This window comes from Salvelinus fontinalis, chromosome 19 (genome assembly GCF_029448725.1).
Source record: "Salvelinus fontinalis isolate EN_2023a chromosome 19, ASM2944872v1, whole genome shotgun sequence".
In the NCBI taxonomy this organism is placed as follows: domain Eukaryota; kingdom Metazoa; phylum Chordata; class Actinopteri; order Salmoniformes; family Salmonidae; genus Salvelinus; species Salvelinus fontinalis.
Window position 1 is genome coordinate 35,856,470 of NC_074683.1, and position 24,900 is coordinate 35,881,369.

General features: G+C 44.1%; 1 protein-coding gene across 2 annotated transcripts in view; it reads right to left on the reverse strand.

Moving 5' to 3' along the window:
- Positions 1-24,900, reverse strand: part of LOC129816671 (contactin-associated protein-like 5) — a 174,247-nt gene that overhangs the window by 51,525 nt on the left and 97,822 nt on the right. For both annotated transcript variants that reach the window (XM_055871433.1, XM_055871432.1), the window contains exon 3: positions 21,647-21,840. In XM_055871433.1, coding sequence (XP_055727408.1) covers positions 21,647-21,840 — 194 coding nt within the window. The remainder of the gene's footprint in view (positions 1-21,646; positions 21,841-24,900) is intronic.

Sequence of the window (24,900 nt, forward strand, 5' to 3'; positions counted from 1 at the left end):
ATTTGTCGAGGCACAGATTTGGGGAAGGGTACCAAAAAATCCTGCAGCATTAAAGGTCCCCAAGAACACAGTGGCCTACATCATTCTTACAGTGGCTTGCAAAAGTATTCACTCCCTTGGCATTTTTCCTATTTTGTTGCCTTACAACCTGGAATTAAAATAGATTGTTTGTGGGTTTGTATCATTTGATTTACACACATGCCTACCACTTTGAAGAAGCAACATATTTTTTTATTGATAAACAAACAAGAAATAAGACAACAAAAAATAAACTTCAGCATGCATACCTATTCACCCCCCCAAAGTCAATACTTTGTAGAGCAACCTTATGCATCAATTACACCTGCAAGTCTCTTGGGGTATGTCTCCATAAGCTTGGCACATCTAGCCACTGGGATTTTTGCCCATTCTTCAAGGCAAAACTGCTCCAGCTCCTTCAAGATGGATGGGTTCCGCTGGTGTACAGCAATCTTTAATTCATACCACAGATTCTCAATTGGATTGAGGTCTGGGCTTTGACTAGGCCATTCCAAGACATTTAAATCGTTCCCCTTAAACCACACGAGTGTTGCTTCAGCAGTATGCTTAGGGTCATTGTCCTGCTGGAAGGTGAACGTCCGTCATAGGCTCAAATCTCTGGAAGACAAACAGGTATCCCTCAAGAATTTCCCTGCACTTAGTGTCATCCATCATTCCTTAAATTCTGGTCAGTTTCACAGTCCCTGCCGATGGAAAAACATCCCCACAGCATGATGCTGCCACCACCATGCTTCCCTGTGGGAATGGTGTTCTCGGGGTGATGAGAGGTGTTGGGTTTGTGCCAGACATAGCATTTTCCTTAATGGCCAAAAAGCTCAATTGTAGTCTCCTCTGACCAGAGGACCTTCTTCCATATGTTTGAGGAGTCTCCCTCATGCCTTTTGGCAAACACCAAATGTGTTTTCTTATTTATTTATTTTAGCAATGTTTTTTTTCTGGCCAGTCTTCCGTAAAGCCCAGCTCTGTGGAGTGTACGGCTTAAAGTGGTGCTATGTACAGATAATTTCATGTCCGCTGTGGAGCTTTGCAGCTCCTTCTGGGATATCTTTGATCTCTTTGTTGCCTCTCTGATTAATGCCCTCCTTGCCTAGTCTGTGAGTTTTGGTGGGTGGCCCGCTCTTGGCAGGTTTGTTGTGGTGTCATATTCTTTCCATTTTTTAAGAATGGATTTAAATGGTGCTCCGTGGGATGTTCAGAGTTTATGATATTTTTTTATAACCCAACCCTGATCTGTACTTTCCACAACTTTGTCCCTGAACATTTTGGAGAGCTCCTTGGTCTTCATGGTGCCGTTTGCTTGGTGGTGCCCCTTGCTTGGTGGTGTTGCAGACTCTGGTGCCTTTCAGAAGAGGTGTGTATATATACACTGAGATCATGTGACACTTAAATAAAGTCCACCTGTGTGCAATCTAACTAATCATGTGACTTCTGAAGGTAATTGGTTGCACCAGATCTTATTTAGGGGCTTCATAGTAAAGGGGGTGCCATTATTATTATTATTTTTTAACTTCTTGAGAATACAGGGGGTGCTGTTTTCACATTAGCATAATTGCCTCTACAGATAAAACTGCCTCTTATTCAATTATTGCTGTTACTATATGCATATAACCATATCCCATTGGATAGAAAACAAGCTATGGTTTCTAAAACCGTTCCAATTTTGTCTCTGAGTCAAACACAGGTCATTTCACAGCACTTTCCCTGAGCCAGAAGAAGATTGCAAGATGTGTATGCTCGCTTCAAAGCTCTGCCTATATATGGTCACGCGACCTATGACCCGAAACACACTTCCTTCTTCTTCCTCTGGGTGTCTGGAAGACGTCAGAGGAGAAATTTTTTGTTTATCTTGTACTGACGTGAAATAAGACCTATTTCTTTAGCGTGACCGACAACTTCCGGTTTCTGAGATGCGCGTTTTCAGAGGTGCCATTGTCTTTTGTTATGCTGACGTTACGGATGAAAACTATCTCCGTCTCGAAGTTTGTTTGATACATGTGACCATATCACCGTAATGTATGTTTTTTCAATATAGTTTAATCAGATTATTAGAATTTTTTCGGGAGTTTTGCCGTGTTCCGTTCTTTGAGTTTTTTAACTTTGGACAGGGGCCGTGCCAGTCGACCAGTACCCAGGCTAAATGAAGAGGGGAAGTTGCCATTGTGAATGGATTGAACGACTCATCAGGACTAAGGACACCTTGATCAACATTCTGATGAAAGACCAGCAATAGTAAGACCCAATTTACGATGTTATTTCATATATCTGTCGTGCATGTGAACTGGTCGCGCGCGTCCAGCTGGTTCTGGCTGGCCTGCTTATGCTAATTTAGCGCTACATTTTGTTTTCGCTATAAAACATTTAAAAAATCTGAAATATTGTTTGGATTCACCAGATGTTGGGCTTTCAATGTCTGTACGCTGTGTATTTTTTCTGAAATGTTTTAAGACAAGTAATTAGTTATATAACGTTGGTCTCTGTAATTGTTCTAGCTGCATCAGCACTATATCAGATTGCAGCTGCAATGTAGAACTGTGATTTATACCTGAAAAATGCACATTTAAAAAAAAAAAACTATGCTATACCATAAATATGTTATCAGACTGTCATCTTAAGAATTTGTTTGTTGGTTAGTGGCTATCAATATCTTAGTTTAGCCGAATTGGTGATAGCACCTGATGGAGTAAGAAACTGTTGGAGTAAGAAAATGGTGTCATTTTGCTAACGTGTTTAGCTAATAGATTTACATATTGTGTCTTCCCTGTAAAACATTTAAAAAATCTGAAATGGTGGTTTTATTCACAAGATCTGTGTCTTTCATTGGGTGTCTTGGACTTGTGATTTAATGATATTTAGATGCTACTATTTAATTGTGACGCTATGCTAGCGATGCTAATCAGTGTGGGGGGTGTGGGGGGTGCTCCCGGATCCGGGTTAGGTACTCTGTTAAACAAGTATTTTTTTTTCATTTCACTTCACCAATTTTATACTATTTTGTGTATGTCCATTACATGACATCCAAATAAAAAATCTATTTAAATGACAGGTTGTAATGCAACAAAATGGGAAAAATGCCAAGGGAGATTAATACTTTTGAAAGGCACTGTAAATGGAAGAAGTTTGTAACCACCAAGACTCTGACTAAAACCGGCCAAAATGAGCAATTGGTCAGGGAGGTGGTCAGGGAGGTGACCAGGGAGGTGACCAAGAACCCAGTGGTCACTCCGACAGAGCTCCAGAGTTCCTCTGTGGCCATGGGAGACCCTTCCAGAAGGACAACCATCTCTGCAGCACTCCACCAATCAGGCCTTTATGGTAGAGTGGCCAGACGGAAGCCATTCCTCAGTAAAAGGCACATTACAGCCCACTTGGAGTTTGCCAAAAGGCACCTAAAGGACTCAGACCATGAGAAACAAGATTCTCTCGTCTGATGAAACCAAGAATTAACTCTTTGGCCTGAATGCCAAACATCACGTCTGGAGGAAACCTGACACCGACCCTACGTTGAAGCATGGTGGTGGCAGCATCATGCTGTGGGGATGTTTTTCAGCGGCAGTAACTGGGAGGCTAGTCAGAATCCAGGGAAAGAGGAACGAAGCAAATTAGAGAGATCCTTGATGAAATCCTGCTCCAGAGCGCTCAGGACCTCAGACTGGGGCGAAGGTTTACCTTCCAACAGTACAATGACCCTATGCACACAGCCAAGACAATGCAGGAGTGGCTTCGGGCCACGTCTCTGAATGTCCTTGAGTGGCCCAGCCAGAGCCCGGACTTGAACTCGATCGAACATCTCTGGAGAGACCTGAGAATAGCAGTGCAGCAACACTCCCCATCCAACCTGACAGAGCTTGAATGGAGCTGAAGAGAAGAACGGGAGAAACTCCCCAAATACAGGTGTGCCATGTTTGTAGCATCATACCCAAGAAGACTCGAGGCTGTAATCGCCGCCAAAGGTGCTTCGACAAAGTACTGAGTAAAGGGTCTGAATACTAATGTAAATTTTTTATTTGATAGATTTTCAAAGATTTCTAAAAACTATTTTTGCAAAAGGGTTTTCTCATGATCAATTAGCCTTTTAAAATTATAAACTTGGATTAGCTAACACAACGTGCCATTGGAACACAGGAGTGATGGTTGCTGATAATGGGCCTCTGTACGCCTATGTAGATTTCCATTAAAAATCAGCCGTTTCCAGCTACAATAGTTATTTACAACGTTAACAATGTCTACACTGTATTTCTGATCAATTTGATGTTATTTTAATGGACACATTTCTTTTGCTTTTCTTTCAAAAACAAGGACATTTCTAAGTGACTCCAAACTTTTGAACGGTAATGTATACTATACAGGAAAAACAAAAATCTTGAGGGAACTGTGTTCATTAAACAAAACCGGAGCGCAATTACAGCTCTGTTATCAAGGGAGTCAATGTTAACCACGTATGTCTGAACTGACCTTGTGTCTTGTCTAGGAAAATGCCTTTCAGCAAAGAGTTGAAAAGGGTTTTGTGTCTTCCAGGACAAATGTTTTGGATCATAAATATAAATGGATGTAGTTCCCACGAAATGTGAAAGGTATGAAACATTACTATGTTGCGACAAAGCAAAACTCTCTCCAAATGACTCTGCTTTAAGATGAAAAAGATCAAATGTGTTGCATGGGTCATGTTGCGTGGGTTGGAATGGTGAGAATTTCCACCAGTGCTACTCAGAGGGAGAAAAAAAAGCACCAAAAAAACTACTCAGAGGGAGAAAAAAAAGCACCAAAAAAACTACTCAGAGGGAGAAGAAAAAGCAGTATGTGGCAAGTAGTGACTGAAGAAGAAAAAAAAATGGTACCACATATCGTCTGCTCCCAGGGAGATAAAAATGACCTTTCTCTGAGAATGTGAGATGTCATTATTCTTCTTCATTTCCATCCCCCTATCCCTGTAACCTCCACTGCATCAACAATCTGTATTGGGAGGCTGAGGGTGATGAACGGAGTGAAAGAGAACGAGAGAATAGAGAAAAAAAGAATAGAAACTGGGATGACAGATCACAAGCGACCGTCATAACGGATTCAAGGCAGGTGACGAACTAAATGGATAATGATGTGTATCACAGAGTAAAGGAAAGATGGATTGTTGACACCGGAGCTCCAGACTTTGTGAATAGTCCAACAGGGTCATTAATTCACTTCTCCCTGCAGTTGAAAACACAAAATCACATGGAGAGGTAGTATAAGAGGAACAAATTACACACACATGGAATGCATGCAGTAGAATGGAGGTGGAGTGTTACCTCTCTGAAAGAGAGTGCATAAAGACTGGTCTCTTGGTAGACAAAGAGACAGTCCTGCAAGTTAACTATTTAGGCTGTTATTGTGATTTATGCACATGCTTTTCTGAGTCCATTTAAGTGGAGCCTGGTGACAGTATTTTAGAAGAGGTGCAAGCTAAGCACTTACAAATGCATTCTAACTCATGTCTATGCAAGATAAGCATTTGGAAACTCGCTAGGGTTTACTCATCCATTCAGACCATGCAGGCAACTGCAATGCATATCCTCCACAATGTAAAGTAACTTATATAGCAAATTAAATTAGAAAATTGTTTGCTTCACCAAAATATGGCATACATATTCATTACTGAAAAAAATATACTTCTCAATATCCATGAGATGATTACAGCAATTTACCACAATAACCCCCAAATACAGGCCTACTATTATTAGAGAGACAAATCTGCTAAACAAACCCTTATATCCTGCAGGCAGGCAGTATACAGTAGCTCAAACTATAATAGTTGAGGTTTTCTGCACAGAATATCGACCAGGATAAAGCCAGAGTTTAGAAGAAATAGTGAAATGGTATTTGATGACAAATACATGTCTCCTCTTTATTGCAATTCCAGATAATTGCTTTCCAGGGAGGTTGTTTGAAAAGTGTGTAGACCTTTTGTTCTTCGGTATTTATATAATACCTGTGAGGAAGCAACAAACGAATGGACCCTGAAACAATTCCTATTTTTTCAAGGGAAAACAGCTGAAACTGAGCTCATCCAGTCAAAACAATTCAATCGCTTATTTCCCAAAGGTAGTTTGGGAAATACATTTTGACTGTACATTAAACATTAAATAGTTCCCTTTATCGCAATCAATAGTTGTACTTCATAAGGTGTCAATATATCCATTTCCTATGTAGATAGACACCGTACTCAAAAGATGACATGTTCTTTTCCAGGTTAGAGGTTCCGTCCAATTACTGTGCAGATGTAAACCAAAATATCTGCAACTCTTGAGAGGACAAAAGACCTCCCATTGGACCAGAGCTTCATGTTAGTCACAGTCCACATAAACAGCTCCTAACCCCACAGTGACTTCATTATTTCTATCCTGTATCCATTCTGAACCGACGGCCTCCCTCCCCGTTCATTACGACTCTACTCTTCCTCTCTCATGACGAGCTCCCTAACGTCACGTACGTCAGCTAAGAGTACATACACTCCAATGTGAAACATCCCTATTGAAGGCTTGAATGCCAGGAAATCAACATTAATTGGTGATCAAGTACATATACAGTACCAGTCAAAAGTTTGGACACCTACTCATTCAAAGGATTTTCTTTATTTTTACTATTGTAGAATAGTGAAGACAATGAAATAACACATATGGAATCATGTAGTAATCAAAAAAGTGTTAAACAAATCAAAATATATTTTATATTCTTCAAAGTAGCCACCATTTGCCTTGATGAAGGCTTTGCACACTCTTGGCATTCTCTCAACCAGCTTCACCTGGAATTATTTTCCAATTGAAGGAGTTACTACAAATGCTGAGAACTTGTTGGATGCTTTTCCTTGATTCTGTGGTCCAACTCATCCTAAACCATCTCAAACCATCTCTGGGTTGAGGTTGGGTGATTGTGGAGGCCAGGTCATCTGATGCACCACTCCATCACTCTCCTTCTTGGTCAAATAACCCTTACACAAACAGTGTGTTGGGTCATTGTCCTGTTGAAAAACAAACGATAGTCCCACTAAGCGCAAACCAAATGGGATGGCGTATTGCTGCACAATACTGTGGTAGCCATGCTGGTTAAGTGTGCCTTGAATTTGAAATAAATCACAGACAGCATCACCAGCAAAGCACCCCCACACCATCACACCTCCTCCATGCTTCACGGTAAGAACCACAGATACGGACATCATCCGTTCACCTACTCCGCGTCTCACAAAGACACGGCGGTTGGAACCAAAAATCTAAAATTTGGACTCATCAGACCAAAGGACAGATTTCCACTGTTCTAATGTCCATTGCTCGTGTTTCTTGGCCCAAGCAAGTATCTTCTTCTTATTGGTGTCCTTTAGTAGTGGTTTCTTTGCAGCAAATCGACCATGAAGGCCTGATTGATGTGGTCTCCTCTGAATAGTTGATGTTGAGATGTGTCTGTTACTTGAACTCTGATAAGCATTTATTTGGGCTCCAATCTGAGGTTCAGTTAACTCTAATGGACTTATCCTCTGCAGCAGAGGTAACTCTGGGTCTTCCTTTCCTGTGGCAGTCCTCATGAGAGCCAGTTTCATCATAGCGCTTGATGGTTTTTACGACTGCTCTTGAAGAAAGTTTCAACGTTCTTGAGATTTTCCGAATTGACTGACCTTCATGTCTTAAAGTAATGACGGACTGTTGTTTCTCTTTGCTTATTTGACCTGTTCTTGCCATAATATGGACTTGGTCTTTTACCAAATAGGGTTATCTTCTGTATACCACCCATACCTTGTCAGAACACAACTGATTGGCTCAAACACATTGAGGAAAGAAATGCAACAAATCAACTTTCATCAAGGCACACCTGTTCATTTGAATGCATTCCAGGTGACTACCTCATGAAGCTGGTTGAGAGAATGCCAAGAGTGTGCAAAGCTGTCATCAAGGAAAAGGGTGACTACTTTAAAGAATCTCAAATATATTTTGATTTGCTTAATACCTTTTTGGTTACTACATGATACCATATGTGTTATTTCATGATTTTGATGTCTTCACTATTATTCTACAATGTAGAAAATAGTCAAAATAAAGAAAAACCCTTGAATTAGTAGGTGTCCAAACTTTTAACTGGTACTGTATATATCTCCCTGATAATCTTCCTATTGCAATGGGTTCTTGTATTAGCAAATCAGCCTACATTTTAAAATCACACATTGCACATTACGGCGGCAGGGTAGCCTAGTGGTTAGAGCGTTGGACTAGTAACCGAAAGGTTGCAAGTTCAAATCCCTGAGCTGACAAGGTACAAATCTGTCGTTCTGCCCCTGAACAGGCAGTTAACCCACTGTTCCTAGGCCGTCATTGAAAATAAGAATTTGTTCTTAACTGACTTGCCTAGTTAAATAAAGGTAAAAAAAAAAAAAAAAATTACACAGTAGCTAATCAAGCATCTTGTAATTTACTCAACATTCAATTACATTCTGTTCACCAAAGTATTTAGACTATAGAGAAGATATGGCACAAGGGCAATTTCATCAATTACCCAAATGTTACAGAATCCCTCTGCCGAGGGCGCTGTTCGATTCATTTCCAGTGTGTGTTGTTGTTTATACCAGGCTGTGTGTCAGTGGGTCACAAACCAGTAAAATACATAGAGCCGGGTGGCTCTTTTTCACCAAATTTTGACTTAATATTCATAGCAAACAGGCATGTCAATCAATGATTAAAAATACACTGAGAACAAACATCAAGAACACCTGCTCTTTCTATGACATAGACTGACCAGGTGAATCCAGGTGAGAGCTATGATCTCTTATTGATGTCACTTGTTAAATCCACTTCAATCAGTGTAGATTAAGAAGGATTTTCAAGCCGTGAGACAATTGAGACATGGATTGTGTATGTGTGCCATTCAGAGGATGAATGTGCAAAACACTTTGGAACATCTTGTAGAGTCCATGCCCGGACAAATTGAGGCTGTTCTGAGGGCAAAAGGTAGGAAGGTGTTGTTAATGTTTTGTACACTGGGTGTATATACGGCAGGAAGTAAAGAAGGATACAAAAACAGCACCTCAACAGCCTCTTCCTGAAGGATCGTAGAGAAGATATCTGAATAAGGTTTATATCCCCTCATTACTGTGGAGCAGCTGTAACAGTTTTCAACAGAACAACACACCAAGCTCATTACATTGTGTTCTACACATTGTTTCACTCCAGGGGTAGAACAATTGGCAAACTGATGGAACAATTCTACTTTCTTAACAAGCTCACAGGGGTTTACGTGAACATACATTAACATTAGAACTGCACACATAGCTTTATGCTGTTATGCACATTTGGAGGAGATAGCATACATTTTCTCTGAAAACCAAAGACTGTACTGAGCTTACATCCTCAAATGAACGGATTGGAAACACAAAAAACAAAAGTGAACTAATTTCCAACACACCACGGGTACAAATAATATCATTAGACTTTATAGCGCAAAATAATACAAGATTTCATCACCTAATAGCTAGCTGGTCACTCACAGTCAGTCTTTCATTTTCTTTTCTCCCTGACTTTTTCTAATAGGATCAATAGCAGCTGGTTCATGAGTGCCATCCTGTTGTTCCTAATTGTAAGAACTATACTCCGTGTTGTGCCATTGCGGTGCTGGCCTGGCTGTGTGACTCTAAAAGACAATGACAGCTGAGAGTTGCAAGAATAGATAATCATGTTGTCCTTGTGACCTGGTCTGGCACAGGGCAGAGATAAAAGGACTGAACCTTTGTCTCTGTCTTGTGGCAGCGGGTGTTGGTGTGGTTGTGTATGTGCGTATGTGCGTTTCTGCAGTGCATGCACGTTATTATGTGTGTGTCACAGAGAGTGAGAGAAAGGAGAGATTGAGAGTGTTGAGAAAGTGCCTATGTCAATGTGTGTATATCTTTAGTGCTGCTTTTTTCATACGCAGCACATAATACCATCTAAACTTACAGGTGCAGAGTTGCTGCAACCTGGCAGACGCAGGCAGCTGCTGGTATCTCATTAGCCCTCTCAGCCAGCACCACCATCAGCAGGCCATTACCTTTCAACTTCCCTTCCCAGACGGATGTCAATTCTCTGTGTGGAGTACAGTGTCAAACTGTGGTCGCCCACCTTTGGTCCGCTTTCATTAGGGACGTCTCACTAATTAGCTGCCACTGCTGTTTCTGTAGGCAGTTTTCAAAACCAAATGACACCTGTTGTCTTCTTACATTAACAAAGAAGTGAATGGCATGACTATTCATCAGATGTCTCCTCTGTGTCTTGTTGATTGACACCAGGCAACTGGCATGTTCTTAGTTTTCAATTAACTAACTGAAAAATCATTAAAAACTATTTGACTGATTTCAAAGCAGCACATTGCATTTACAACAAGAGTAGAGAGGTTAGGGGTAGGTTTGATGGCTAAAAATCTATAGGCTGCATAAAAGAAATGGAACAGTTATCATCTATTTTGCTAGCATAGACTGGAATATGTTCCTTGATTCATCCAATGGTATTGAGGAGTATACCACCTCAGCCTTCATCAAAAAGTGCATCTACGACGTCGTCCCCACAGTGACCATACGTACATATCCCAACCAGAAGCCATGGATTACAGGCAATATCCGCACCAAGCTAAAGGCTAGAGCTGCCACTTTCAAGGAGCGGGACACTTATCCGAACGCTTATAAGAAATCCCGCTATGGCCTCAGACGAACTATCAAACAGGCAAAGCGTCAATACAGGACTAAGATTGAATCCTACTACACCGGCTCTGATGCTTGACAACTATGAAACAGCCTATAGGAAGGAGGGCAGAGACCTGACAGTGTGGTTCCAGGACAACAACCTCTCCTTCAATGTGAGCAAGGCAAAGGAGCTGATCGTGGACTACAGGAAAAGGAGGGCCAAACAGGCCCCCATTAACATCGATGGGACTGTAGTGGAGCTGGTTGAGAGTTTCAAGTTCCTTGGTGTCCACATCACCAACAAACTATCATGGTCCAAACACACCAAGACAGTCGTGAAGAGGGCATGACAACACCTTTTCCCCTCAGGAGACTGAAAAGATTTGGCATGGGTCTGCAGATCCTCAAAAAGTTCTACAGCTGCACCATCGAGAGCATCCTGATCGGTTGCATCACCGCCTGTTATGGCAACTGCTCGGCATCCGACCGTAAGGTGCTACAGCGGGTGGTGTGTGCGGTCCAGTACATGACTGGGGACAAGCTTCCTGCGATCCAAGACCTATATACTAGGCGTGTCAGAGGAAGGCCCAAAAAATTGTCAAAGACTCCAGTCACCAAAGTCATAGATTGTTCTCTCTGCTACCGCACGGCAAGCGGTACCGGAGTGCCAAGTCTAGGACGAAAAGGCTCCTTAACAGCTTCTACCCCCAGCCATAAGACTGCTGAACAATTAATCAAATGGCTACCCGGACTATTTACATTCACACCCCCCTTAGTTTTTACACTGCTGCTACTGACTGTTTATTATCTGTGCATAGTCACTTTACCACTACCTACATGTACAAATTACCTCGACTAACCTGTACTCCTGCACATTGACTAGGTACCGATAACCCCTGTATATAGCCTCGTTATTGTTATTTTATTATGTTAGTTTTTATTGTATTCGGCGCATTTATCATAATAATTTTTTTTTTTAACTAGGCAAGTCAGTCAAGAACAAATTCTTATTTACAATGACGGCCTACACCGGCCAAACCCGGACAACGCTGGGCCAATTGTGTGCTGCCCTTTGGCACTCCCACTCACGGCCGGTTGTGATACAGCCTGGAATCAGAACTGTCTGTAGTAACGCCTCTAGCACTGAGATGGAATGCCTTAGACCTCTGCGCCACTCAGGAGCCCCAGCATGTGAGCTCTCATTCTTATTCTATTGGCTCCACATAAACTTCACGTAACTCACTCTACATCCACTTACTGTAACTCCCTCGACATCCATTTACTGTAACTCACCCTACATCCACTTACTGTAACTCACTCTACATCCACTTACTGTAACTCCCTCTACATCCACTTACTGTAACTCACTCTACATCCACTTACTGTAACTCACTCTACATCCACTTACTGTAACTCCCTCTACATCCACTTCACGTAACTCACTCTACTTACTGTAACTCACTCTACGTAACTCCCTCTACATCCACTTACTGTAACTCACTGTACATCCACTTCACGTAACTCCCTCTACATCCACTTCACGTAACTCCCTCTACATCCACTTACTGTAACTCCCTCTACATCCACTTACTGTAACTCACTGTACATCCACTTCACGTAACTCCCTCTACATCCACTTCACGTAACTCACTCTACATCCACTTACTGTAACTCACTCTACATCCACTTACTGTAACTCCCTCTACATCCACTTACTGTAACTCACTCTACATCCACTTACTGTAACTCACTCTACATCCACTTACTGTAACTCACTCTACATCCACTTACTGTAACTCACTCTACATCCACTTACTGTAACTCACTCTACATCCACTTACTGTAACTCCCTCTACATCCACTTACTGTAACTCACTCTACATCCACTTACTGTAACTAACTCTACATCCACTTACTGTAACTCCCTCTACATCCACTTCACGTAACTCCCTCTACATCCACTTACTGTAACTCACTCTACATCCACTTCACGTAACTCATTCTACATCCACTTACTGTAACTCCCTCTACATCCACTTACTGTAACTCCCTCTACATCCACTTACTGTAACTCACTCTACATCCACTTACTGTAACTCACTCTACATCCACTTACTGTAACTCACTCTACATCCACTTACTGTAACTCACTCTACATCCACTTACTGTAACTCCCTCTACATCCACTTCACGTAACTCCCTCTACATCCACTTACTGTAACTCCCTCTACATCCACTTCACGTAACTCATTCTACATCCACTAACTGTAACTCACTCTACATCCACTTACTGTAACTCACACTACATCCACTTCACGTAACTCACTCTACATCCACTAACTGTAACTCACTCTACATCCACTTACTGTAACTCACACTACATCCACTTACTGTAACTCACACTACATCCACTTACTGTAACTCAAACTACATCCACTTACTGTAACTCACACTACATCCACTTCACGTAACTCATTCTACATCCACTAACTGTAACTCACTCTACATCCACTTACTGTAACTCACACTACATCCACTTACTGTAACTCACACTACATCCACTTACTGTAACTCACACTACATCCACTAACTGTAACTCACTCTACATCCACTTACTGTAACTCACACTACATCCACTTCACGTAACTCACTCTACATCCACTTACTGTAACTCACACTACATCCACTTACTGTAACTCACACTACATCCACTTACTGTAACTCCCTCTACATCCACTTCACGTAACTCACTCTACATCCACTTACTGTAACTCACTCCACATCCACTTCACGTAACTCACTCTACATCCACTTACTGTAACTCACTCTACATCCACTTACTGTAACTCACTCTACATCCACTTACTGTAACTCACTCTACATCCACTTACTGTAACTCACTCTACATCCACTTACTGTAAATCACTCTACATCCACTTACTGTAACTCACTCTACATCCACTTACTGTAACTCACTCTACATCTACTTACTGTAACTCCCTCTACATCCACTTCACGTAACTCACTCTACATCCACTTACTGTAACGTAGTGAGGAATCATTCCAATTAACACTGCACACCCTTTGTAGCCCGTTTTGCTGGTAACGCCAGGGTAATGGGAGCATGGTGCTGGTAACACCAGGGTAATGGGAGCATGGTGCTGGTAACACCAGGGTAATGGGAGCATGGTGCTGGCAACGGCAGGGTAGTTGGAGCATGGTGCTGGTAACGCCAGGGTAGTGGGAGCATGGTGCTGGTAACGCCAGGGTAGTGGGAGCATGGTGCTGGTAACGCCAGGGTAGTGGGAGCATGGTGCTGGTAACGGCAGGGTAGTTGGAGCATGGTGCTGGTAACGCCAGGGTAATGGGAGCATGGTGCTGGTAACGCCAGGGTAGTGGGAGCATGGTGCTGGTAACGCCAGGGTAGTGGGAGCATCTTGCTTGTAACGCCATAGTAGTTGGAGCATGGTGCTGGTAACGCCAGGGTAGTGGGAGCATGGTGCTGGTAACGCCAGGGTAGTGGGAGCATGGTGCTGGTAACGCCAGGGTAGTGGGAGCATGGTGCTGGTAACGCCAGGGTAGTGGGAGCATGGTGCTGGTAACGCCAGGGTAGTGGGAGCATGGTGCTGGTAACGCCAGGGTAGTGGGAGCATGGTGCTGGTAACGCCAGGGTAGTGGGAGCATGATGCTGGTTTATACTTTCAGAATGTACTGTATAGCATATAAACTCTTCAAATGCACTCTGTCTGAATACAGAAAAGCTATGGGACTATTCCAAGGCCCAACCTAACATTCAGTATGTTAGAGTACAACATTGAAATATCATTACTTAACACAAAAGACAGAGATAAAAAAATACAATGCACTTCACTACTATATCCCAATTCAGTCACAATCAATCATTGAGAACAAATGCAAGGCATGTCAAGTAGGGTTCATACACTACACCATTATTTCTACATTATCCCACATTTGAGTGTAAATAATGTATTTTTAAAGACATAGAAGAGAATGAATAATTCTCTGTCCAGTGGACTGGACATGCTGTCTGCACTTGTAACTTCAACTACTGTAAATTATACACCATGTGATAGAAACTCTTGAGTATTGCTAATGTGCAAACACATTTGTCCCCGAGACATCTCAAGAAAAATTCTGAATGGCAGAAAATGCAAGAATGTTGAGTTGTATTTGACAAAAATGGACAAAAACACAACAGCTTTTAAATAATGTACGTCCACTAAAACATTATGAACAGTCTACTTTTTGTTGTTGACGTTAATTCAATTATGTACACATGCTAACCAAGCACTAGCGATACAGTCATATTAGAGGGCGATTAGGATGGATGCGGAGTGAGTCAGTGAGTAGAGTACAGCCACACTTCCCACACTACCGTCAAACTTAACAAAATGTCTCCTTCACAAGGATTTTAAACAATGAGATAAAAAGCAAGATCCAGTCTGAATTCTCCTAATGGTTTTCCCCACAAAGCGTCTCTGATGAGAGTAGAACAAGAACAGTGAGGTTTAACCTTCTGCTCGCTCTCACACCTCAGAGGCTAAGGACAAAAAGGGCATTTTCACACCTCTTTCTGAGCTAGAGTTCAAATCAGAACCTGATTATATGTTACACTGTTTTTTTTAAATTTTGTCCTGTTCGTTTCACATTGCCAAATGTCAAACGAACTAAAAGGCCTGAACAAAACCATATGGTCATGTGACTAATTTATTGATTGGAGAAACATGAATCCATCTATGATTATCAAAAAGCATGACTTGTCCCAAACATCATATCACTTTTGCTTTGGTCTTCAAATCCTATCAAAGTTTATTTGTCACGTGCGCCGAATACAACAGGTGTAGACCTTACAGTGAATTGCTTACTTACAGGCTCTAACCAATAGTGCAAAAAAGGTGTTAGGTGAACAATAGGTAAGTAAAGAAATAAAAACAACAGTAAAAAAATAGGCTATATACAGTAGCGAGGCTATAAAAGTAGCGAGGCTATATACAGACACCGGTTAGTCAGGCTGATTGAGGTAGTATGTACATGTAGATATAGTTAAAGAGACTATGCATATATGATGAACAGAGAGTAGCAGTAGCGTAAAAGAGGGGTTGGTGGGTGGTGGGTGGTGGGTGGTGGGACACAATGCAGATTGCCCGGTTAGCCAATGTGCGGGAGCAATGGTTGGTCGGCCCAATTGAGGTAGTATGTACATGAATGTATAGTTAAAGTGACTATGCATATATGATAAACAGAGAGTAGCAGCAGCGTAAAAAGAGGGTTTGGGGGGGGGGGGGCATACAATGAAAATAGTCCGGGTAGCCATTTGATTACCCATTCAGGAGTCTTATGGCTTGGAGGTAAAAACTGTTGAGAAGCCTTTTTGTCCTAGACTTGGCATTCCGGTACCGCTTGCCATGCGGTAGTAGAGAGAACAGTCTATGACTGGGGTGGCTGGGGTCTTTGACAATTTTTAGGGCCTTCTTCTGACACCACCTGGTGTAGATGTCCTGGGCGGCAGGCAGCTTAGCCCCAGTGATGTACTGGGCCGTACGCATTACCCTCTGTAGTGCCTTGCGGTCAGAGGCCGAGAAATTGCCGTACCAGGCAGTGATGCAACCAGTCAGCATGCTCTCGATGTTGCAGCTGTAGAACTTTTTGAGGATCTAAGGACCCATGGCAAATCTTTTTAGTTTCCTGATGGGGAATAGACTTTGTCGTGCCCTCTTCACGACTGTGTTGGTGTGTTTGGACCATTCTAGTGTGTTGTTGGATGTGGACACCGAGGAACTTGAAGCGCTAAACCTGCTCCACTACAGCCCCGTCGATGAGAATGGGGGAATGCTCAGTCCTCCTTTTCCTCTAAACCACAATCACCTCCTTAGTCTTGGCTACGTTGAGGGATAGGTTCTTATTCTGGAACCACACGGCCAGGTCTCTGACCTCCTCCCTATAGGCTGTCTCGTCATTGTCTATGATCAGGCCTACCACTGTTTTGTCATCTGCAAACTCAATGATGGTGTTGGAGTCGTGCCTGGCCATGCAGTCGTGGGTGAACAGGGAGTACAAGAGGGGACTGAGCACGCATCCCTGTGGAGCTCCAGTTTTGAGGATCAGCGTGGCAGATGTGTTGCTACCTACCCTCAACACCTGGGCGCGTCCCGTCAGGAAGTCCAGGATCCAGTTGCAGAGGGAGGTGTTAAGTCCCAGGATCCTTAGCTTAGTGATGAGCTTTGAGGGTACTATGGTGTTGAACGCTGAGCTGTAGTCAATGAATAGCATTCTCACATAAGTGTTCCTTTTGTCTAGGTGTGAAAGGGCAGTGTGGAGTGCAATAGAGATTGCATCATCTGTGGATCTGTTTGGTGGTATGCAAATTGGAGTGGGTCTAGGGTTTCTGGGTAAATGGTGTTGATGTGAGCCATTACCAACCTTTCAAAGCACTTCATGGCTACGGACGTGAGTGCTACGGGTCTGTAGTCATTTACGCAGGTTGCCTTAGTGTTCTAGGGCACAGGGACTATGGTGGTCTGCTTGAAACATGTTGGTATTACAGACTCATTCAGGGACATGTTGAAAATGTCAGTGAAGACACCTGCCAGTTGGTCAGCACATGCCCGGAGCACACGTCCTGGTAATCCGTCTGGCCCCGCAGCCTTGTGTATGTTGACCTGTTTAAAGGTCTTACTCACGTCGGCTACGGAGAGAGTGATCACACAGTCGTCCGGAACAGCTGATGCTCTCATGCATGCCTCAGTGTTGCTTGCCTCGAAGCGAGCATAGAAGTGATTTAGCTCGTCTGGTAGGCTCGTGTCACTGGGCAGCTCGCAGCTGTGCTTCCCTTTGTAGTCTGTAATAGTTTGCAAGCCCTGCCACATAAGACAAGCGTCGGAGTCGGTGTAGTATGATTCAATCTTAGCCCTGTATTGACGCTTTGCCTGTTTGATGGTTCGTCGCAGGACATAGCAGGATTTCTTGTAAGCTTCCGGGTTAGAGTCCCGCACCTTGAAAATGGCAGCTCTACCCTTTAGCTCAGTGCGAATATTGCCTGTAATCCATTTCTTCTGGTTGGGATATGTACGTACAGTCACTGTGGGGACGACGTCCTCAATGCACTTATTGATAAAGCCAGTGACTGATGTGGTGTACTCCTCAATGCAATCGGAAGAATCCCGGTACATTTTCCAGTCTGTGATAGCAAAACAGTCATGTAGTTTAGCATCTGCTTCATCTGACCACTTTTTTATAGACCGAGTCACTGGTGCTTCCTGCTTTAATTTTTGCTTGTAAGCAGGAATCAGGAGGATAGAGTTGTGGTCGGATTTACCAAATGGAGGGCGAGGGAGAGCTTTGTACGCGTCTCAGTGTGTGGAGTACAGGTGATCTAGAATTTTTTCCCCTCTGGATGCACATTTAACATGTTGATAGATTTGGTAGAACTGATTTAAGTTTCCCTGCATTAAAGTCTCCGGCCACTAGGAGCGCCTCTGGGTGAGTGGTTTCCTGTTTGCTTATTTCCTTATACTGCTGACTGAGTGCAGTCTTAGTGCCAGCATCTGTCTGTGGTGGTAAATAAACAGCCACGAAAAGTATAGCTGAAAACTCTCTAGGCAAGTAGTGTGGCTGCAATTTATCACAATATACTCTACTTCAGGCGAGCAAAATCTAGAGACTTCCTTCCAACAACATGTGAGAGGAAACGGCAATAGCCCTCTAACTGCCATGTGAATAGCCTAAATTCAGTAGCCTATGGGAGAATCTCAATTGCAGACTCCTCACATCCTCATCCTCATCTCCTTCTCAAAACCCATCCAACCAATGGGGAAAATACACCAGATTTAAGATAAAACACTCCAAAATAAAAAAAACTAATTTGCTTGCAGCTTTGCCCTACTCTGAGTTACAGCTCAATACTCAGCTACTCTCTCATCCCAGTGTGCCGAGTGAAAAGAAAAGTCATAACGTAGATGATTTTTACATTTTTAAATGTTTAATTTAACCTTTATTTAACTAGGAAATTCAGTTAAGAAAAAAAATCTTATTTACAATGACGGCCTACCCCGGCCAAACCATAACCGGGGCAACGCTGGGCTAATGTGCGCCGCCCTATGGGACTCCCAATCACGGCCGGTTGTGATACAGCCTGAAATCGAACAAGGGTCTGTAGTGACTTCTCTAGCACTGAGATGCAGTGCCTTAGACCGCTGCGCCACTGATTAAGTTAAAGTTCATGTGACCGACTGGGTTGAAACCCTGCTATCCTGCGCGCCTGTATTAGCCCATTGAGCTATAGCCAAGGCAATACCTCAGGAAATAGCACAGCAGTGAAAACAAGTCTACAGTGGATACTGTTCAGTGATAGATGGGAGGGGTTGAGTGGAGCTGAAGGATGGGACTAAAAACAAAGAAAAGATAACTATTGTAAAATACACTCTCTTTGTAAAATGCATATAGTATGTATAAGCTGGAAGTAGAAGCCTAAGAGTTGTTGTCCATTAGTTTACTCCAATTAGGGAAGGGATGGTAGGGTTAGGGGAAAATAATAAAATAAAATATATTTAAAAAATATATATTTATAAACTCAGCAAAAAAAGAAACACATGCTTTCACATGCTTGTTCAATGAACCATAAACAATTAATGTACATGCACCTGTGGAACGGTCGTTAAGACACTAACAGCATACAGACGGTAGGCAATTAAGGTCACAATTATGAAAACGTAGGACACTAAAGAGGCCTTTTTACTGACTATGAAATACACCAAAATAAATATGCCCAGGGTCTCTGCTCATCCGCGTGACTGTGCCTTAGACATGCTGCAAGGAGGCATGAGGACTGCAGATGTGGCCAGGTCAATAAATTGCAATGTTCGTACTGTGAGACGCCTAAGACAGCGCTACAGGGAGACATGGCGGACAGCTGATCGTCCTCGCAGTGATAGACCACGTGTAACAACAGTTGCACAGGATCGGTACATCCGAACATCACACCTGCGGGACAGGTACAGGATGGCAACATCAACTGCCCGAGTTACACCAGGAACGCACAATCCCTCCATCAGTGCTCAGACTGTCCGCAATAGGCTGAGAGAAGCTAGACACAGGACTTGTAGGCCTGTTGTAAGGCAGGTCCTCACCAGACATCACCGGCAACAACTTTGCCTATGGGCACAAACCCACCTTCGCTGGACAAGACAGGACTGGCAAAAAGTGCTCTTTACTGAATTGTCACGGTTTTGTCTCACCAGGGGTGATGGTCGGATTCCCGTTTATTGTCGAAGGAATGAGTGTTACACCGATGCCTGTCCTCTGGAGCGGGATCGATTTGGAGGTGGAGTGTCCATCATGGTCTGGGGTGGTGTGTCACAGCATCATCGCACTGAGCTTGTTGTCATTGCAGACAATCTCAACGCTGTGCGTTACAGGGAAGACATCCTCCTCCCTCATGTGGTACCCTTCCTGTGTGTCAGTGTTCTGCCATGGCTAGCGAAGAGCCCGGATCTCAATCCAATTGAGCACGCCTGGGACCTGTTGTATCGGAGGGTGAATGCTAGGGCCATTCCCCCCAGAAATGTCCGGGAACTTGCAGGTGCCTTGGTAGAAGAGTGGGGTAACATCTCACAGCAAGAACTGGCAAATCTGGTGCAGTCCATGAGGAGGAGATGCACTGCAGTACTTAATGCAGCTGGTGGCCACACTAGACACTGACTGTTACTTTTGATTTTTGACCCCACCTTTGTTCAGGGACACATTATTAAATGTGTTAGTCACATGTCTGTGTAACTTGTTCAGTTTATGTCTCAGTTGTTGAATCTTGTTATGTTCCTACAAATATTTACACATGTTAAGGTTGCTGAAAATAATCTCAGTTGGCAGAGAGAGGACGTTTCTTTCTTTGCTAAATTATATATACGTATATGGGGCGGCAGCGTAGCCTAGTGGTTAGAGCGTTGGACTAGTAACCGAAAGGTTGCAAAATCTAATCCCCAAGCTGACAAGGTACAAATCTGTCGTTATGCCCCTTAGCAAGGCAGTTGACCCACTGTTCCTAGGCAGTCATTGAAAATAAGAATTTGTTCTTAACTGACTTGCCTAGTTAAATAAAAAAAAATGTACAGGTGAAGTCAGAAGTTTACATACACCTTAGCCAAATACATTTAAACTCAGTTTTTCACAATTCCTGACATTTAATCCTAGTAAAAATTCCCTGTTTTAGGTCAGTTAAGATCACCACTTTATTTTAAGAATGTGAAATGTCAGAATAATAGTAGAGAGAATAATTTATCTCAGCTTTTATTTCTTTCATCACATTCCCAGTGGGTCAGAAGTTTACATACACTCAATTAGTATTTGGTAGCATTGCCTTTAAATTGTTTCACTTGGGTCAAACGTTTCGGGTAGCCTTGCACAAGCTTCCCTCAATAAGTTGGGTGAATTCTGGCCCATTCCTCCTGACAGAGCTTGTGTAACTGAGTCAGGTTTGTAGGTCTCCTTGCTCACACACGTTTTTTCAGTTCTGCACATTTTCTATGAGATTGAGGTCAGGGCTTTGTGATGGCCACTCCAATACCTTGACTTTGTTGTCCTTAAGCCATTTTGCCACAACTTTGGAAGTATGCTTGGGGTCATTGTCCATTTACTTGTGTCATGCACAAAGTAGATGTCTTAACCGACTTGCCAAAACTATGGTTTGATAACAAGACATTTGTGGTGCGGTTGAAAAACGAGTTATAATGACTCCAACATAAGTCTCTCTCTCTCTCTCTCTCTCTCTCTCTCTCTCTCTCTCTCTCTCTCTCTCTCTCTCTCTCTCTCTCTCTCTCTCTCTCAAAACATAAGGGAAATGGAGACAATTACATTGATTGAAGCCACAAGCAATATTAACGCTGATCGACCCCCTCACAGGTAACAGTAAATATACAGTATGATGCAACTCACCCCCACCCCGTCCTCCTGTCGGTACTGCTTCCAGGCTCGGCCTGTGTCACTGAACAGGAGCAGGTAGCCGCTGACCCAGTCTGAGCCTCCGTAGCGCCCCTGTGTGGAGATGGCTGTCACCTCTATCCTGTCCCTGAGGTCCAGCTGCAGCCACGGCTGCCTGTCTGTCACCTGGGGAGACCAGCCTCCCGCTCCTCGGGAGACCAGAGAGAGAAGCATTCCTTTTAGAATTCAGTCAATGAACAGTTTGGATCGAATTGTTCTGTCTTGAGTCAAGATAACCTTTACCCCTGTGGGCCTCCCCTATCTGCATTGCAATTGCTGCTAAATTCTTGCATTGCTGTCCGCATGGAGAGTATCATGTGTATGCTAGGATACTCTGTATAGCACGTGAAGTGATTGTTGTGCAATATGAACGAACCCCCTCTGTCATGATGCATGAACTAGCCCCCTCTGTCATGATGCATGAACTAGCCCCCTCTGTCATTATGCATGAACTAGCCCCCTCTGTCACGCTGCATGAACTAGCCCCCTCTGTCATGATGCATGAACTAGCCCCCTCTGTCATGATGCATGAACTATCCCCCTCTGTCACGATGCATGAACTAACCCCCTCTGTCATGATGCATGAACATACCCCCTCTGTCAGGATGCATGAACTAGCCCCCTCTGTCACGATGCACGAACTAACCCCCTCTGTCACGCTGCATGAACTAACCCCCTCTGTCACGATGCATGAACTAACCCCCTCTGTCACGATGCATGAACTAACCCCCTCTGTCATGATGCATGAACTAACCCCCTCTGTCATGATGCATGAACTAACCCCCCCTGTCATGATGCATGAACTAACCCCCTCTGTCATGATGCATGAACTAACCCCCTCTGTCATGATGCATGAACTAACCCCCTCTGTCACGCGGCATGAACTAACCCCCTCTGTCAAGCGGCATGAACTAACCCCCTCTGTCACGATGCATGAACTAACCCCCTCTGTCACGATGCATGAACTAACCCCCTCTGTCATGATGCATGAACTAACCCCCTCTGTCATGATGCATGAACTAACCCCCTCTGTCACGCGGCATGAACTAACCCCCTCTGTCACGCTGCATGAACTAACCCCCTCTGTCACGATGCATGAACTAACCCCCTCTGTCACGCGGCATGAACTAGCCCCCTCTGTCACGCTGCATGAACGAACCCCCTCTGTCACGCGGCATGAACTAACCCCCTCTGTCACGCTGCATGAACTAACCCCCTCTGTCACGCTGCATGAACTAGCCCCCTCTGTCACGCTGCATGAACGAACCCCCTCTGTCACGCGGCATGAACTAACCCCCTCTGTCACGATGCATGAACTAACCCCCTCTGTCATGATGCATGAACTAACCCCCTCTGTCATGATGCATGAACTAACCCCCTCTGTCATGATGCATGAACTAACCCCCTCTGTCACGCGGCATGAACTAACCCCCTCTGTCATGATGCATGAACTAACAACCCCTCTGTCACGATGCATGAACTAACCCCCTCTGTCACGATGCATGAACTAACCCCCTCTGTCATGATGCATGAACTAACCCCCTCTGTCATGATGCATGAACTAACCCCCTCTGTCATGATGCATGAACTAACCCCCTCTGTCATGATGCATGAACTAACCCCCTCTGTCATGATGCATGAACTAACCCCCTCTGTCAAGTGGCATGAACTACCCCCCTCTGTCATGATGCATGAACTAACCCCCTCTGTCATGATGCATGAACATACCCCCTCTGTCAGGATGCATGAACTAGCCCCCTCTGTCACGATGCACGAACTAACCCCCTCTGTCATGATGCATGAACTAACCCCCTCTGTCACGTGGCATGAACTAACCCCCTCTGTCACGCTGCATGAACTAACCCCCTCTGTCACGATGCATGAACTAGCCCCCTCTGTCACGCTGCATGAACTAACCCCCTCTGTCACGCGGCATGAACTAACCCCCTCTGTCACGCTGCATGCACTAACCCCCTCTGTCACGATGCATGAACTAAACCCCTCTGTCATGATGCACGAACTAACCCCCTCTGTCATGATGCATGAACTAACCCCCTCTGTCACGATGCATGAACTAACCCCCTCTGTCACGATGCATGAACTAGCCCCCTCTGTCATGATGCATGAACTACCCCCCTCTGTCACGCTGCATGAACTAACCCCCTCTGTCATGATGCATGAACTAACCCCCTCTGTCACGCGGCATGAACTAACCCCCTCTGTCACGATGCATGAACTAACCCCCTCTGTCATGCTGCATGAACTAACCCCCTCTGTCATGATGCATGAACTAACCCCCTAAGTCATGATGCATGAACTAACCCCCTCTATCATGCTGCATGAATTAACCCCCTCTGTCATGATGCATGAACTAACCCCCTCTGTCATGCTGCATGAACTAACCCCCTCTGTCATGCTGCATGAACTACCCCCCTCTATCACGCTGCATGAACTAACCCCCTCTGTCATGCTGCATGAACTACCCCCCTCTGTCACGCTGCATGAACTAACCCCCTCTGTCATGATGCATGAACTAACCCCCTCTGTCACGCGGCATGAACTAACCCCCTCTGTCACGATGCATGAACTAACCCCCTAAGTCATGATGCATGAACTAAACCCCTCTGTCACGAAGCATGAACTAACCCCCTCTGTCACGATGCATGAACTAACCCCCTCTGTCACGCGGCATGAACTAACCCCCTCTGTCATGATGCATGAACTAACCCCCTAAGTCATGATGCATGAACTAACCCCCTCTATCATGCTGCATGAATTAACCCCCTCTGTCATGATGCATGAACTAACCCCCTCTGTCACGCGGCATGAACTAGCCCCCTCTGTCACGATGCATGAACTAACCCCCTCTGTCACGATGCATGAACTAACCCCCTCTGTCACGATGCATGAATTAACCCCCTCTGTCATGATGCATGAACTAACCCCCTCTGTCATGATGCATGAACTAACCCCCTCTGTCATGATGCATGAACTAGCCCCCTCTGTCATGATGCATGAACTAGCCCCCTCTGTCACGATGCATGAACTAACCCCCTCTGTCATGATGCATGAACTAACCCCCTCTGTCATGATGCATGAACTAGCCCCCTCTGTCACGCTGCATGAACTAGCCCCCTCTGTCACGATGCATGAACTAGCCCCCTCTGTCACGATGCATGAACTAACCCCCTCAGTCACGATGCATGAAC